Source organism: Sorex fumeus, unplaced genomic scaffold, assembly GCF_029834395.1.
Source record: "Sorex fumeus unplaced genomic scaffold, SorFum_2.1 ptg000010l, whole genome shotgun sequence".
Lineage (NCBI taxonomy): Eukaryota > Metazoa > Chordata > Mammalia > Eulipotyphla > Soricidae > Sorex > Sorex fumeus.
The window spans coordinates 10,557,665-10,575,674 of record NW_026606067.1 but is presented as its reverse complement, the minus strand read 5'-3'; the positions used below and the strand labels follow the sequence as shown (position 1 = coordinate 10,575,674).

The following is an 18,010-nucleotide window of genomic DNA, read 5'->3' as shown; positions in this document are numbered from 1 at the left end:
TTTTTCTAGTAAAGGTAAAGGTAAAGGCCCTCCCGTTGATCGTCGATTTGCTCGAGCGGGCCCAGTAACGTCTCCATTGGAGACTTTGTTGTTACTGTGTCTGGCATATCGAATACTCTCGGTAGCTTGCCAGGCTCTCCGAGAGGGGCGGAGGAATCGAACTCGGGCCGGCCATGTTGGCCGCGTGTAAGGCGAACGCCCTACCCGCTGTCTCTAAGTTTTTCTTGGAAAAGAAGGTTGGGAGCTCCATTGTGGGCTATCAGCACACGGTTCATGGAAACTACAAGGCTATACAAGTCAGCTGAAATGGGTACAGGATCCTTGGCCACTACCACTGGTCTCTTTTTAGAGTATGAAATCTCTATTGTGGCACCTCTAATTTTTACTGTAGATTCAGTTTAATAGATTGAGAGAAAGTTGCTCAAACTGAGAATTATATCAAAAACTTCAAAATTATCATTTGCTAATAACCAGTAATTTTGCTTTCAAACATAATGTAATTACTTTAAAATTATTCTATAAATCATAACAAGCCCAAATGCCTAAAGTATGCTGAAATTGAAATGTTTATGACTTTTCCTTTTGGCAGCGATGAAAATCAACAGAAACCACATGGGTCCACTTGTCCTTTCAAAATGATCTGATTTTTGTAAATGACTGGTATGGGAGACAGAATTAGTTTTACATTTCTCAAAATATTTAGGTATCAAAAGAAGAAATACTTTTTTCATTAATGATGAAACAAGAGATCCAGTTTAGTCAAGATTTAACATTTATAAATTTTAAGCACTTGATTGAGCTTAAAGATTGAAAGATTATTACAATTACAAGGAAAAACATCATTTGTGCATTTTTTAGGTTCATTACAGTAGTTATAATCCCAAAAAAAACATCAGGAGTCTCAGGTCCAGGGTTAAGTAATGGAGTTTCGGCAAGCACTCTAACATCACTTTTATTTACTAGGTTCTCCATGCACATGATGCAGGTGGGGAAAGGTTTATGAATCCATGCAGCAAAGACAAGACAGACTGGTACCATTGCCAAACGTGCAGTCAATTAGGATGTTACTCTAAGTTCTTTATACTTAATGGTTTCCATGAAATTAAGTGCAGAAGCAGAAATGTGCACATATTCCAAAGCATCTTCATTTTGTTTCCTGGGCTTTCTTTGCATTTTGCTTCTCTTTTGCCTAGAAAAAGAAGATAGCATGCTGTAAAATGCTAAAATAAATTATCTAAGAGGATACTCTTAAACTAAAAAGCTTGGAATGCACTGCTCATAGGGCATTATCTTATAACATGAGACTTACAACTAACCACCCTGCAATTACACATCTATGCTTGACCTCAGTGAGGAAAACATCATGTTTGGTTTGTGGTTCTTATTTGAAGCTGAGATGCATTATCGGAATTATAATTATTAAAAAAAATACATAATTACTCATCTCATAAGGACCTAGTCATTTATAAGTATTTCAAAACAATACATTTACATCTGTGACCATTACTCAAGTTGAATAAGAAAAATTCCGTTATTTAGTTCCTACATATTTGAATGTCACTGTCACTGTCCTCCTGTTGTTCAATGATTTCCTCAAGCGGGCCCAGTAACATCTCCATTGTGACAGTTGTTACTGTATTTGGCATATCGAATACGTCATGGGTAGCTTGCCAGGCATTGCCGTGCGGGTGAGATACTCTCGGTAGCTTGCTGGACTCTCTGAGAGGAGCGGAGGAACTGAACTCGGGTTGGCTATGTTGGCCACTTGCAAGGCAAATGCCCTACCCACTGTGCTATCGCTCCAGCCCATATATTTGAATAAATGAATTTAAAATAATAGTTTACATGAATTTAACATATTATCACTAAAGAATCCAATGTTGGAGTTGGAGTGATAGTACAGAGGGCAGGGTGTTTGCCTTGCACGCAGCCGACCCGGGTTCGAATCCCAACATCTCATATGGGCCCCTGAGCACTGCCAGGAGTAATTCCTGAATACAGAGCCAGGAATGGTCCCTGTGCATCACCAGGTGTGACCCAAAAAGGGAAAAAAAAAAAAGAATCCAATGTTGAAAAGCCTTAATTATTATGCAACCTAAAACATGTTTTCATACTTTGTATCATTTGATCTTCTTAACTATAAACACTGAGCACAGTACCTACATTTTTTTTTCTGTAGATACAGCCATCAAAGTTCACAGATATCAAACTTGACCAGCTTTATAGCTAGTTTATAACACAACCTCAAAAGAGGTCAAACTAGGGGCTGGAGCAATAGCACAGCGGTAGGGCATTTGCCTTGCACACGGCTGACCTGGGTTCAATTCACAGCATCCTAATGGTCTCCCAAGCACCATCAGGAATAATTCCTGAGTGCAGAGCCAGAAGTAATCCCCTGAGTATCACTGGGTGTGACCCAAAGAGAAAAAAAATAATAAAAAGGTCGAACTACATGTATCCTACAGCAGTGCTTCTCAATATACAAACCAATGACCTGGGACTTTGTAAATTCAAGACTAATTTAGAAAACTTCCAAAGTTCTAGATTTCTAACATACTCTCAGATGATGCCAATTCTGCTGCTCCTCAGCTAACACTTTTTAAAACATTTTAAACACTAGAATATAATGTTGCTCTTTCAACCATGCCACTGGAATCATAAAGTAATAAATACTATATCTGCTGTAATATAATTTTTTAATGTTCATGATTAGAATAAGGGTAATTAGAACAATTACAACCTGGTTTCTGAATGAATAATGATATAATTATTGTAAAATATATGACAAAATAGTGTTATTATATTATATTTAAAATTAAATAAGTTATATTTTAAAAAGCCTGCATGTAGCTGGGATAGAGGAGGGATCACTAAGTTCAGTAATGGTTGCAAGAATCACTCGGGATGGGAGATGTGTGCTGAAAGTAGATAAAGAACCAAACATGATGGCCTCTCATTATCTGTATTGCAAACCTAAATGCCTGTAAGCAGAGAGAGAGTAAGAGAAAAACTGTCTGCCATAGAGGCAGGGGGAAGGGTGGGACGGGAGGTGGTGGGAGGGATACTGGGAATATTGCTGGTGGAAAATGTACACTGGTGGAGGGATGGGTGTTCGATCATTGTATGAATGAAACTCAAACATGGAAGTTTTGTAACTGTAGCTCATGGTGATTCAATTTTTTTAAAAAAAAGCCTGCTTGAATATTTTTAGTTAGTAAGCCTAATTTATAATTTTAGGTGCAAATGATTGCTTACATTAAGAACTTTCATTTCCAAATTATGAAAATACAAAAGTTTGGCATAATTTTTACTAAATAAAAGTATACACTTCACTTATAGATTTGTACTTTCCACAGCAACTGAATATGATTTTACATTGTGGTACATTATTATTGATTATTCAAAATAGGATGGGCAGTGATTCAGAATTATATATAATAAAATAAATTTTGAAAAATTTTAATATACATGAACAAATTAAAATTTCACAAACAAAACCAATCTTGCTGATTTTACTTTATATTTAAAGATTCCGTATTTAAAAATTTTCCTTTCCTTTCCCTTTTTTTTGTTTTTGTTTTTCTTTTGGGCTCCGAGTTCAGAGGTCACTCCTGGTGGGGCTCAGGGACCATAGGCAATGCCAGGGATTAAACCTGGGCCAGAGGCATGACCCTATACTATCTCTCTGGTCCCCACAAACAGTTTCCTAACCATATATTTTTAGTTAACTTCCTGAGCTGTTTTAAGGTAATGTATAGTCAAGGAACTCATCAGCTAAGGCAGAAGCCTCATAATTAAAATACTACAAAGATCTTAACCTAATTTATTAGGGCTATTACCTTTGAGTTAAACAGTCTTCACTTTATTATGGTGTAAAATGTAAAGATATAGCTTAGAAACTTCCAGGCAAGCAGTCAGTAGCTTCCTCGGTTTCTGAGAAGTTGGTCCTAGGCAGTTCTGGTGCTTCACTGCAGAGCGGGGTGCAGCCAGCCCGAGGCTGCCCTGCTGGGTCACACCTCCCCCTTCAGGCTTTGTTCCCTAGTCTACATTCCTCTGCAGGAAAGCTGAATACCCACTTCTGAATTCAAGGCCTAATTCTTCTTGAGCATATAACCATCGTCATTAAAATATTTGCATTATAATTATAAAATATAATCTGAATCTAAGTATGTTTTTTAAGATTTACGTTTATCATCAGAAAGTGGAATTCAGTATGATTATTTTTTTCAAATAAGATGAACAAAAAAATACACTGTGCAAAAGAAGCTGATTTATCAGCAGAGATCAAGCATTTAATCGTAACCGAAGATTTTAAAGTGTTTAGATATGAATTGTTAAGTGGCTATAAAGTCATTCAGGAGCTTCTCTGTCATCCTTGAGAATTTTTAGTATGACTTTATCCTGGTTCTTGCAAGAAGAAAACAGTTTAGCACAGTACTGCAATTCTTTATTCCTTTCCCTCACTAAATCAAGAGTTGCTTAAGAAAGAAGGAATGTGTCTTATTTACATGTATCCATAGGCTCTAAAACGAAGTGCCAGGAATATAATAAGTGCAGCTAAATAAGTGTTTTATGAATAATTAAAATATTTCAAAAATTGTGTTTAAAAAGTGAGCCTGCAATCCTCTCAGAATCTTGGTGAATAACAGCTATGAGATATGCAAGCCAAAAAAAGTTCTCTGTACTGCTTATGATTATCATGAATCAAAGAGCAGTCTGGAGAAATAGGCAGAAGCTGAAAAGTCAACAGCTGCCCCTTTAATAAGACAAAGGCTTACAGGGTCTCTCCCAAATCTAGATGTGCGCATACTGCCACCCAGTGTTACACAAGCTGAACTGAGGAATCACAGGCAATTGCAAGAGCTGAAAGCTACTTACTATAACTACACTTTTTAAAAACTTGGGGTTATACCGTCATTAAAAAAATCAAACAAGAATGGTTTTCTTAATTTTCATAAAACTATATTCTGACCAATTTTAATGCAAAAGAACTTAACATTTCTCTAATGTCTCTATACTTAAATCTGATATAACATTTAGTTTTAATAGATCGCTAAGATTTTTAATAAATAATGTAAAGGTAAAGGTAAAGGCCCTCCCGTTGATCGTCGATTTGCTCGAGCGGGCCCAGTAACGTCTCCATTGGAGACTTTGTTGCTACTGTGTCTGGCATATCGAATACTCTCGGTAGCTTGCCGGGCTCTCCGAGAGGGGCGGAGGAATCGAACTCGGGTCGGCCATGTTGGCCGCTTGTAAGGCGAACGCCCTACCCGCTGTGCTATCGCTCCAGCGATAGGGCAATAAATAATGTATTTCAGATAAAGCATACAACATCTAGACAGTCTGTTAGCACTGAAATTTTAAGAATCTGAGTCCCGTTAATTTAAATTTCAAAAATTTACATTTCCCACCTGGTACTTATATAACTCTATTACCCTGAAAAACATCACTAGGAAAACCTGCCTGAGAAAGAATCTTCTGCAATGACTTTTGCAATCAGTTCGAAATAAGCATCCATTTGGGAATGTGGGGGTTGACCTTCAAGCTCTTGGCTCAGAAATCTTAATTCATTATTTCACATTTGGTTAGAATAGATGATGATGTATATAAAATGAATGAGTGGAAATGTATCTTTGTTTCATAAACTCTAAAATCAATAGGAAAATTAAACAACAGGTAATCTAGTTTTTAAATAAATGATGGAGAAATTTGCCTACTAGTATGTCCAAAGTGGGTCCTCAAGATAAGGTATGTAGATCAGCTGCATTAAAGCCACTTGTAGAAATTTATTCCCATATATCATAGTGTCTAGTGAAGGGCCAAAGTAAACGCAGATTCTGAAGAGCATTCCATGTTTATCACTCTCAAAAATAATGACTTGCAGTATAAACTTAAAACAAATTAATTTTATCTTATTTATTCAACATTTTCGCATGTAGTTAAAAATGTAGCATTAATTTTTACAAACCTATGCTATTTCTCCCTTCGTAGAAAGGACAATGGCTTATTTGTATAAAAAAAAACAAAATTTATTTTTAGCTTAGGCTACCCTTTCTCCTACTTTAATGTCCAAATTCTATATATTAATTTTTTGCTAAAAATGAAAAAAAATCTATTTTTCAATTACTGACATCAGATATTTTTCTCCGCCAAAGAATAAATTTTATTTTCTTTTAAATTTTGTTCTAACAGGGCAATCTGATTTCTATAATCTAAATATTGTGAAAGACTAAAGCAGGGAGGAAATTCTTATATTTACTTTATAATACAATGAGGAACTAATGATTTAGAAAAATGACAAAAGCAAAAATTTTAAAGTAAAAATGTTTCAACAACTTTTAACCTCTACTCAAACAAAAATAATTTTCGTTTTGGGTAGCCTGAGTCTAATTTAAGATTCACCAGTGAAATACTTACCTTTTCCACTAGTGGTATTAACTGCTGGTGTTCCGCTAAGGTCTTTAACAATTCCATAATGAAAGGCAGGTAATTATGCTTCCTTCTGATATTTTCAATCTAAAAATAAAATAACTATTAAACCACACTACATTGCATCTTCAATACATTTCCGATTCTCTTAATTCTACATTAGACTTGAATAGAAGAAAATTTCCCATTCCCTATAGAAAAAATATTAGAAATAGTCATCCTAGTTCTACTGAGAGTAAGGATTATTACAACAAAGCATGTGCAGAGAAATTCTTGGGCATGACTTCCTACTCAGGCTTTTTAAAGTTGGAGATTATGGAGGAAAACTTCAGTTACAAAAATATACTTACAGCAGTGGTCCACATGATAAACTAATGTTCTCCAAGAGTCAAAACTGCCCAAGTTATTGATATCAACCTTATTTTGTTACCAAGAATACTCTCTGAATTATTATTATGGCAAAGCAAGATAGTTTTTATTGAAACTTATTTAGAAAGATGTGAAGGGTGTTAGGGAAAGATATGCATTAGAGAACACAGGTGGGCTGGAGCTATAGTACAGCGGGTAGGGCGTTTGCCTTGCACACAGCTGACTGGGGTTCGATTCCCAGCATCCTATATGGTCCCCTGAGCACCGCCAAGGAGTAATTCCTGAGTGCAGAGCCAGGAGTAATCGCTGTACATCGCCCAAAAAAAAAAAAAAAATAGAAAACACAGGTTTTTCCAGAGTGAAAACAGACAAGAAAGAGACAAGCATGCAGGATAGTTGGTGAAGGAAGAAAACAGGCTTAAAGAGTAACTCCTCTCTGAATTATTTCTTTGCAAAAAGTATATATAGACTAGAAGGCAACCTGCTTCCTTGGGAAACTACGCTGATACTGTCTGATTTCTTAAACTGGGCCACAATCCACTACGGGATCACATAACTATAAGAGGTGGGAGAGGGAGATTACAAAAATGTTGTCTTAAAACAATGTTTGTCTTATTTACTTATTTTTTTAATTTATTCTCCATGAAATTACAAAGTTACTCATAAATGGGTTTCAGGTAGGTTCAACAGTGATCCCTTCACCAGCATCCAGTTCTGTCCACCAATGATTTATTATCAGTGAACTGTCTGGTTTATGTATTTTATATACCAGGAGTTGTGTAAAAATTTCCAGGAAAAAAAAAGGTTGGAAGTAGAAAATGTTTGAGAATCCCCCATTTAAACATAGCATACACTCCCAAGTTACACAAGTGTAGTTTGTTACTGCCATTGATCTATTAAATATTCTACCTGACTGAGGTTAAACTTAATTTACTTCTCCCAAAGTAAATTTAATACTTCTATGCAGCATAGAATTTTTTTTTAACTTCTTAAAAACTAGTGTGAGGGCCAAAGAGAGTTAGGAGTAAGCCCTGACGACTGCTGGGTGTAACCAAAAAACAAATACAAAAAAGTCTGTGCATACATGGCCACTAAGTCTGAAGCAGGAAATGCACATGAGTCTGAAACATCCTGTCCCAGCGGAAAGCAGGGAAGCTACCAGTGATGAGATGACGCACACCGGGGTCGAGGAATGTGACTCAATGACAGCGGGTTTGTCTTCCAGCATGAGGTAGTACGCTGAGTCCTAACCACCCCACATCTCTACCAAGTACAATCCGATTCCCCGATGTGCAGGAATGACCCTCTATGCTGCACTCCTGTGCTACCTTGAGTATATTGTGATCCAATATACAACTTCCCATTCACCACAGGCAAGGGTACAACAAGTGTGGGTGACCTAGACGCAGAGCAACCATATGTGTGAGCCCTAACATACAGCAACAATTGAGGGAAGGGGAGAGAAATGAAAATCGAGAAAGATGAAGAGGATCCAGGCAAAAGTACTTAGGAGATAGTACAAAGTGATTCCTATTGGCCAACAAAGCACCAAATAAGATAGAAATCTGTACATATTATGGCAGCTGGTCTTGCATGCAGCAGACTCAAGTTTGATCCCTAGCACCCCATATGGTCCCTGGAGCCCTGCCAGAAGTGATCTCTAAGTGCAGAGCCAGGAGTAAGCCCTAAGCACTGTTAGTGTGTCTCCACCGACCCATGGAAAAAAAATATGTACATATTAATGCTTTGAAAAATGAAAAAAAGAAAAATCTCACTAATTACCTCTGTGAATGACAGAATTAATTCATTATTCTAAAAAGTAAAGGCCCTCCCGTTGATCATCAATTTGCTCGAGCGGGCCCAGTAACGTCTCCATTGGAGACTTTGTTGTTACTGTGTTTGGCATATCGAATACGTCATGGGGAGCTTGCCAGACTCTGCCGTGCGAGCTAGATACTCTCGGTAGCTTGCCGGGCTCTCCGAGAGGGGCGGAGGAATTGAACTCGGGTCGGCCATGTTGGCTACGTGCAAGGCAAACGCCCTACCGCTGTGCTATCGCTTCTGATGGAGTAAATGATAAAGGAAAAGTTATTAAGTAAACAAATTCATAAATCATACCTTGTATCTTTTCAGTTTCTGTACTTCTTCTTCAATAAGCATCTGGTTTTTGGCAACCTCTGATTGAATAGCACTTAACATATTATTACCCTGATCCGTATCCATGGGCTCCTCCTTGGGAAAAAGAAAAAGTGGCACACCCTAATGATTAAGTCCAGGACATTTTAAAACAATACAAAAATACTAGTTTCAAATTTTTATTCTGAATATTTGTGTTATAACAGCTACAACATTAAAAGATAAAAGTCAAGGCACTGGAATGATAGACAGTGGTGAAGGTGCTCACCTTGCATGCAGCCAACCTGGTTTGATCCCTGGCACCCCATGTCCCCTGAGCCCAGGTAGGAATGATATCTGAACACAAAGCCAAGAGCCAGGAATAAGTCCTGAGCATTCCTAGGTGTGACTCAAACAATAACAACAAAAAATAAAAAAGATAAAAGTCTGGATCAATAAGATAATTCAGTGGTCCGTGTTCTGCACAAAAGGAGGCCTGGATTCAGTCCCAGGCACTGCATAATCTCCCAAGCTCTGCCAGGAGCACCTGAGCACCACCACGTATGGCGAAAATGCCAAAAAAAAAAGATAAATGCCCTAAACAGTACTCTCCACACTTATACGTCATACAAAAATGTGTAAGAATTTTTACCTAAAATTAATCTGTTCTATATACTATTTTGATATAATTCCTATTCAGCTACAGAACAAATTTGCTTAAATATATAGTCAGCAAAATGAGGTCAGAAGGAAATAATCTTTTTATTACTAATTATGTTCTCCAATCACATTTACTACAGGAAGATAATGAACCATAAGGACCAGGCAGTGCATGTAAACCTAAAAATATCAAATTAATTCTGATAAATTCTAACTTGCCTAATTATATAATAAATTTAGAGTAAAAAACTCATGGTAATAACATATGTTATGTGTCAGTCACTGTTGTAAGTGGTTTGCAGATCTAACTTCACTTAATCCTTATAACTACCTAATAAGGACTTCTATTCTAATTTTACATGAAGAAACTGGAGGCACAAGAAAACAGACCAGCAGATATGTTATATATTCACTAGGTGGCAGAGTTAGGAGCTAAAAACAGTCAACTAATTCTGAGTATATTCTCTTAACTTTCACTTAAAATATATCACTTGATCACTGGACTTCCCATTAATTGTCAATTTGCTCGAGGGGGCGCCAGTAACGTATCCATTTGTCCCTGTCGCGTGCTAGTGTAGCCCAGTGGCGTCTGTTCGTTCTAGGAACACGAAGAGCATCAAACCGATTGTTCATGATCTTGATGAAGAAGTCTGACCATCTGGTAGGTGGGCGGCCATACGGTCTTTTGACATCCCGTGGAATCCAGTCGGTAATGGCTCTAGTCCAGCAGTCGTCTCTAAATCTCATTTGTGACCAGCCCAACTGATTTTTGACAACTTGATAAACGAGACAGCGTCCCTGATTCTTGATCATCGACGGAGATCGAAACTCCGGATTCGTTCTCTCATTTGAGTGAAACATGATACTCCAAGCATAGCTCTTTCAATTCCTCTTTGGGAGACCCAAATAGCTTTCTCATCCTGTTTGCATAGGGCCCAGGTCTCTGAGGCATATGTTAATGCAGGAAGAACAGTGGAATCAAAGAGATGTGCCCAGAGCTGAAGGGTCTTCGTCCTCTTAGCTATTTCTTCGACGTTCTTGAAGGCGTTCCAAGCTGCTCTCTTCCTCCTGCACAGCTCAGGTGCCAGGTCATTTGTCATGTTGACTTCTCGACCTAGGTACACATAGCTGTTGCATTCAGAGATAGGCGTTCCGTTGAGAGCGAATGGCGCATCAGGAACAAGGCTGTTTCTCATAAACATTGTCTTTGTAAGATTCAGCTGTAGTCCTACCTTTCCACACTCACGGTCAAAGTCGGCCAGCATTTGTGCCGCTTGGCTGATGTTCGGTGTTATTAAAACAATGTCATCAGCAAAGCGGAGGTGGTGTAATTGCCGACTATCTATCTTCATTCCCATTCCTTCCCATTCCAGTCATCGCATGATGTTCTCAAGGGTGGCACTGAAGAGTTTTGGTGAAATGGTATCACCCTGCCAAACCCCTCTCTTGACATGGATGATTACTTCTTTGTAGAATGGTGAGATCCTGGTAGTGAATCCGTAATAGAGCTCACGGAAGGATCCTGATGTATTGAGTTTGAATGCCCTGATTGGCTAGGGCTTCAACGACCGCTTCCATCTCAACAGAATCAAATGCCTTCTTTAAATCAATGAACGTTAGACAGAGTGGCATCTTGAACTCCCGAGAAACCTCAATGAGCTTGGTTATCATGTGGATATGGTCGATGGTGCTGAATCCTTTTCGGAATCCGGCTTGTTCGCATGCTTGTCCTTCATCTAGTGTTCTGCCAATCCTATTCAGGATGACTCGAGTGAACAACTTGTAGATGACAGACAATAAGCAGATCGGGCGATAGTTGCCAATGTTGTGGATGTCTCCCTTCTTGTACAGTAGTACAGTCCTGCTGGTTTTCCATTGGGACGGAACCTTGCATTCAGACAGGTAGCGTGTGAAGAGCCGAGCCAGCGTATTGATGAGTGCTGACGGCAGGTTCTTCAGGTGTTCAGGTCTGACCTTGTCTGGGACGGGTGCTGTTGTTTCTTTACTGACGAAATGGCGTGTCGGATTTCGAAACGGAGAACATTGGGAAGGACACATCCATCCTGTGGAATTTGGTATGTTGGCAGGTGGACATGGCTATCGAAGAGATTCGAGTAGAAGTCATAGATAATCTTTTCCATTGCCCTTCTGGAAGATGTGATAGATCCATCAGGATGTCAGAGGGCAGTCATCTTGGTCTTGTAGTTGGCGAAGGACAGGCAGGCTTTACGAATACGTTCGCTTGCAGTTGCCTGAGGCATGCGCCAAACCACGTTGGTGAATAAACTCAAGAGTTTTCGAAGACAGGCGTTTTTTTGTGGCTATCTCTCTCTTGGTGTTCCTCGCACAATCATGGAGGTGCTGAACCAGTCGATCGTATTCTTCGTCAATGTTGTCAACAATGGCATCTTCCCATGTTGCAGCAATAGTGCCAAAGATCTCCCAGTTGGTGGTCGTTCTGTGAGTTCTCTTCTTAAACTTTGCAGCCCTTTCTCCCTGCTCTGTGAAGCAGAATTTTGCACAAAGGAGACAGTGGTCTGATCCTGTTTGGAATTTTGGGACAACAGCGATATCGGTCAGGCAAAACCGTCAACTGAATATGATGTGGTCTATTTCGTTGTGGAACCGTCCACCGGGAGACTCCCATGTCCAACGTTTAGATTCAGCCTTCTGGAACCTTGAGTTACCATGAATGGTCTTGGCTGACATGATGAACTCAGACAGTCTCTCACCCTGTTCATTCCATTCTAGGCCATGGGTTCCGATGTGGAGTTCTTCAGCTGATCTTCTCGGTCCTATCTTGGCATTAAAATCACCCACAATGATCTTGTAGAAGGTGTGGTCTTCTTTATAGAACTTCTCCAGCTCCATGTAGAACTTCTCAATTTCTCCTTCATCATAATTGGATGTTGGTGCGTAGACAAGGAAGATAGAAACTACGCAGTGAGCTACATCTATTCAAATGTAAACATCCAATTCGGGTTGTTAGGCATTCAAATAAATCAATGCTCATGGCCAAGTTCATGTTGACAAGGACACCGATGCCTCCGACACCTTTTTTATTGCATGTTCTGAGGAACAATTCTTCTCCAGTGTCAAAAACGGCGTGATGAGATTGGTGCCTTCTTGTCTCGGTGAGATCAATGATGTCGTACTTGATCTTTCGCGCTTGTACCATCAGGTTCTCGATGGATGCATCTGATGCTAGCGTACGTGCATTGAAAATACAGATGATCATTTTTGTCTTCCTTTGCTGTGGGAGCCTAGTTCGGCCTTGAGATTTTATCAGCCTCTCCTTTCTCATCCTTCTCAATGCTGCCATATTGGTGACGCCTCCAGGGTCAGGGGAATGAGACCCATTGTAATTACTTGTTTGGGCATAGAGAATACACAATGGATAGCTTGCGAGGCTCTGCGGTGCAGGCGGAAGACTCTCGGTAGCTTGCCAGGCTCTCCGAGAGGGATAGAGGCTTTTGGGGCGGCCTCTAATTGCATATTTAAATACATATTTAAAAAAAGGGGGGGGGGCAGAGGAAAGCTAGTAAAGATGTTCCCTGAGAAAATAACTTAAATTTCTGATTTGACCTTCTGATTTGAAAACAGTCACAGATCAGGGAGATGCTACACATGCATGAGACATGTTCATTGCCTAGCACTATATCCTACCCCCAGCACCACGAAGCGGCAGCCACTCAAATGCCATCAGGTATTGTCCAAAAAGGAAGGAGAAACCACAGCCACAAACCTCTGCGAGCTGCCTCTGCAACTCTGCGATCTTCTGTTCATATATCATTTTTCTGTCAGACACAATAGCCATTAAGTTGAATCGAATTTCACCTTCACTGTACCTAAAAAAAAATTGGGAAGTTTATAATGCTATGAAGAATTATAAATATTAGCCGTAAAGATAATTGATTGTGATATTCCTTTATTCCCACTCCTCTATCAGAGGGCTAATAATAAAAACTGACAGTGTAGAAAATCATTTATATACGAAAAACAATACAATTACAGCAACATGAAAACCTACAACTATCATAAATATTTTTGCTGTAAAACAACATGAGTAACTCTTAAACATTTGAAATAACCTTTTTTTTTCTCCTTTTTCTTTGTCTTTTTTTTTTTGGTTTTGGGGTCAGAGTCGGCTATGCTAAGGGATTAGTCCTGGCTCTGTGCTCAGGGGATCACTCCTAACAATGATCTGGTAATTACATGAGATGCCAAGGATCAAACCCAGTGGGGCCTCATGCAAGGCAAGCACCCTTCTCACTGTACTATCTCTCTAGCTTCTGATTTGAAATGTTTTCATCAACTCTCACATCTTTATGAGAAGTACATTACTTAGTATCTAATAAAAATAAGCTAAGAATCCACAGGTGTCAAGTAACTATGCTAGTTTCTTAATGGCAGCAGCACTGCACTGTCCTCCTGTTGTTCATCGATTTGCTCAAGCGGGCCCAGTAATGTTTCCATCGTGAGACTTGTTACTGTGTTTGGCATATTGAATCTGTCACGGGCAGCTTGCCAGGCTTTGCCAAGCTGGCGAGATACTCTCAGTAGCTTAACTATATCCTCATCTTATACTTTTTCCCAAGCCATGACTCACCATGGATCTTCACTAGTGGTGCTAAGGATCTGACACAGGAATGCACACATGTGAAGCCACGTGTGCATTCAACTCAACCTTCTATTTTTAGCTGACACATTTTAAACAGTTTATATAAAAATGCATTTTATGAAGACATAACTATTGCCCTGCTGGCAGCAATTACACCGAATAACAATATCAAAGAAGACCAATTGTAGTGATCCCTCCCGGGATGGTACTATCTGGAGTTGGGATAGACAAAACCAAATAATCCACTTACAAGACAGGCAAAAGGGAAAAATAATAGACAAAAGGCATGAATATATTTTCAACATTAAGAGCCTAAAAATGCAAAAATAAAGTCAAAAGCTACAATGATATACGCTATCAGCATATCTCATTGGTGGCTGGAATGTAAAACGGTTTCACCTGGTCAAGAGGCTGACAATTTCTGGGGTCACAGCTATAGTACAGCAGATATGATGCTTGCCTTGCACACAACTGACCCAGTTTAGATCCCTGGTTTCTCAGATGGTCCCCTGATCACCGCAGCAGTAATTCCTGAGTGCAGAGCCAAGAGTAACCCCTGAGCACTGCTGGGTGTGCCCCCCAAACAAAACAAAACAAAAGGAGCCTGACAATTTCTTTACAAAATGAAACATGCATTTACCATAGAACCCAACAATGGGTTATATACCTAGCGAGGTATTAGGTTAAATATCTTAGTATTTAGCCTAGAGAAAATGAAACTTAAGTTCACATAAAGCCATGTACACAAATATTCATCTGTACTTCTATCTGTAACAGTCCCAGAACAGAGAAAATCCAGGGAAAAAACCTGGTACAGCTACATCATGTAATACTACCCATTAAAGAAAAAGAATGAACTACTAAACCACTTAACATTTACAAGTCTCCAGAGAACTATGTTAAGTAAAACAGCTAGTCCAAAAAGGTCCTGTACTGTATGGTTCCACCTACATAGCACTGTTTATTTGACAAAGACTGTACAAATCAGTGGTCAAGAATGATGGGAACAGCAGAAGGAAAGGTAATGGCTATGAGAGGACTATAACATAGGAACTGTGTGTGACAGAATTGCCCTGTGTCCTGACTGTATCAATGTCAAAATCCTGACTCTAATCTGATACTAAAGTTCTGCATGTTACCATTACAGAATAAAGGGAATTATAATTAAATTTGAGTATGTAATTATCTCAAAATAATAAAGTTCGATTACAATTCTTTTTAAAAAAAGAAAACACACATGCTCAGGGCCAGGGAGCCAGATCAAAGGGCTGCAGAGCACTCAGAATGCAGGAGCCTGGGTTTGACTCTCAGCACCACACGGTCCCCCAGCAATGTCAGAAATGACCCCTCCACACTCAGCACTGCCAGGCGTGGCCCAGAAAACAAGGGGAGAAAAAAAAGCTAAACAAAATTATTTATAAAAGCTTTTACTTCACAGAAGCTTTTTATGTTTAACTTCTTTAAGAGACAGGCTGCCATGTTACTAATGCAAAATTTAAGAATTTTCTGAAACACATTCCTGAACAAATTAATTTAATCAATGGTATATGTTCAATCACCACTACAAAAAATTTTTAAATATTTTTAAAAAATGTATTTCAGGGGCTGGAGAGATAGCACAGCAGATAGGGCGTTTGCCTTGCACGCAGCCGACCAGGGTTTGATTCCCAGCATCCCATATGGTCCGCTGAGCACCGCCAGGGGTAATTTCTGAGTGCAGAGCCAGGAGTAACCCTTGTGCATGGCCAGGTGTGATCCAAAAAGAAAAAAAAAAAAAAAAAAAAAAAAAAAAAAAAGAAAGAAAAAGTATTTTAAAAATACTTTACTTTAAAAAAATCATAATAGAGAAACCCAAGCACAAAAATTTGTAAGTCTATAACTGTACCTCATGATGTTGCACTAATAAAAAAATAAATGAATAAAATAAAAATTAAAAAAAAAAACTTTTGATATCTTTTCCTGGAAAATCTATTGGCTTTCTGCCTACTCACCAAGTTCCATTGTAAATAAGATAAAATATATTAAATGTTTATCAATTTCTGCATGTTTTCTTTAAAAATATTATAAAAAAAAATCACAATAGAGCCTGACAAGCTCCCCATGGCGTATTTGATATGCCAAAACCAGTAACAACAACAATGGAGATGTTACTGGTGCCCACTCAATCAAATCAATGAACAACAGGAGGACAGTGCTATAGTGCTATTTTAAAAATAACAGAATGCCATGTCAATGGCATTAGCCCTTTACTCACTTCTGTATCCTTTTCTCTATTACAGGCCTCACCGCGCCGATCCAGTCATCCTGATTGCAAGCGCCTAGAAAGAAGTTTTTAAAGCATTTAGCTAAAATAAACATTATTTCAAAAATTTAGTCAAAATACGCAACATTGGGACAGTATCCACTCTTTCAGCATGTTAAACTTCATTTAAAAAAAATCTCTTAGTAAAGGGTAAGGAAAGAAAACCATGCAACGTGAACTGACCTATTATTGCAGGTTCTATACAAATGGCTGAAAAAAAACATACATTAAAACTCGCAACCCTGGAGCCTGGAAGATGGCTCAAGAAGGTAAGTGCTCTGTAGTGGGAGGCCAGAGTTCAGTCTGCAGCACCACACAGGCCCTAGAGCACTGCACAGGAGCAACCCGCAAGCACTGAGCAAAGAGCATTTTTTTTATTGGATTTGTCATTTTTGCTCAACTCTGTTAGAACAGATAATCAGCATCAATCTACCTGTGGCTCAAAGGATAGCACATTAATGCACAACTTAAAAACTTTGAAGGAAAGTGCTTCTGCAGATTGTTGGACACCAAATTAAAGTTGATGTGACTACCCAATTTCCAATGAATATTTTAATTCAAGATAATAAAAATCACTAGTATCACTAAGTTAAAAATGAGGAGAGTAACAAATTCACTAAAAGAAATTTTATAAAGTCAAAAGGAAAATAAAATGTTAGGAAATATATCAGTTTAAAAAACTTTCTTTTAGAAGAAAATTAAAGGTCCCAGATGAACTAACGTACTGAACATGATCTTTCTTTTGTTATTCAATTTTACAAAATACTGAAGAGCTTAAGGTCTTCATAACAGCATGCTAAATTTTAGTAAATGTCCTACAAATTTTTTTTTTTTGCTTTTTTGGATCACACCCAGCGATGCACAGGGGTTACTCCTGGATTTGTACTCAGGACTCACTCCCAGCGGTGCTCAAGGGACCATATGGGATGCTGGGAATCGAACCCTGGTCGGCCACATGCAAGGCAAACGCCCTACCCACTGTACTATCACTCCAGCCCCAATGTTCTACAAAATTTAAGAACCATTATGCTAACAATGATCCCAAAGATCCCACCTTTATTTTCCCTCACTGTGGTGCTGGGGATCAAACACAGGGTGTCTCATATGATAAAACCTCCATCACTAAGCTACATTTCCATCCTGTACTCCCCACCCCCCAAAAGTAAAATGCCATGAACAGAAACCAGATTACCCAAATCAATCGGTCCTTCTCTTAATCCATCTAATTCATACAGTCGTCCATTAACTGGGACATAACTGACAAAGTGAAAGGCATCTTCTTCTTTCGCTGTTGTCTTTGCATCAAATTCAAACATTTGCTGTCTAAAGTGAAGAAGAAAATAGTAAGAGACAAACAAGCAAAGAAGGAAACAGTACTCATTCAACACAAAGACTCTTTACCTGGCAAAACTGTTGTGTACTTGCCGAATCACATCTGAATTGCTCAGTGCCAAACCTTTCATCTGAAATAATTTTTAAAAGCAGTCCATTAAAATAAGTACTGTCACAAATTG

The 18,010-nt window shown here is 38.8% G+C and overlaps 1 protein-coding gene across 2 annotated transcripts in view; it reads right to left on the bottom strand.

Annotated features, from left to right (window-relative positions):
• Positions 1 to 749: 749 nt before the first annotated feature.
• UCHL5 (ubiquitin C-terminal hydrolase L5) overlaps positions 750 to 18,010 on the bottom strand; it is a 33,559-nt gene continuing 16,298 nt past the window's right edge. The window contains exons 5-11 of one of the 2 annotated variants that reach the window (XM_056110608.1): positions 17,898 to 17,959; positions 17,689 to 17,819; positions 16,449 to 16,512; positions 13,319 to 13,421; positions 8,917 to 9,030; positions 6,418 to 6,516; positions 750 to 1,189 (exon numbers count right to left, since the gene is read on the bottom strand). In XM_056110608.1, the coding sequence (XP_055966583.1) occupies positions 1,145 to 1,189; positions 6,418 to 6,516; positions 8,917 to 9,030; positions 13,319 to 13,421; positions 16,449 to 16,512; positions 17,689 to 17,819; positions 17,898 to 17,959 (618 nt within the window). In that variant the 3' untranslated portion in view covers positions 750 to 1,144. The remainder of the gene's footprint in view (positions 1,190 to 6,417; positions 6,517 to 8,916; positions 9,031 to 13,318; positions 13,422 to 16,448; positions 16,513 to 17,688; positions 17,820 to 17,897; positions 17,960 to 18,010) is intronic. The other variant, XM_056110609.1, reaches the window with a different exon arrangement.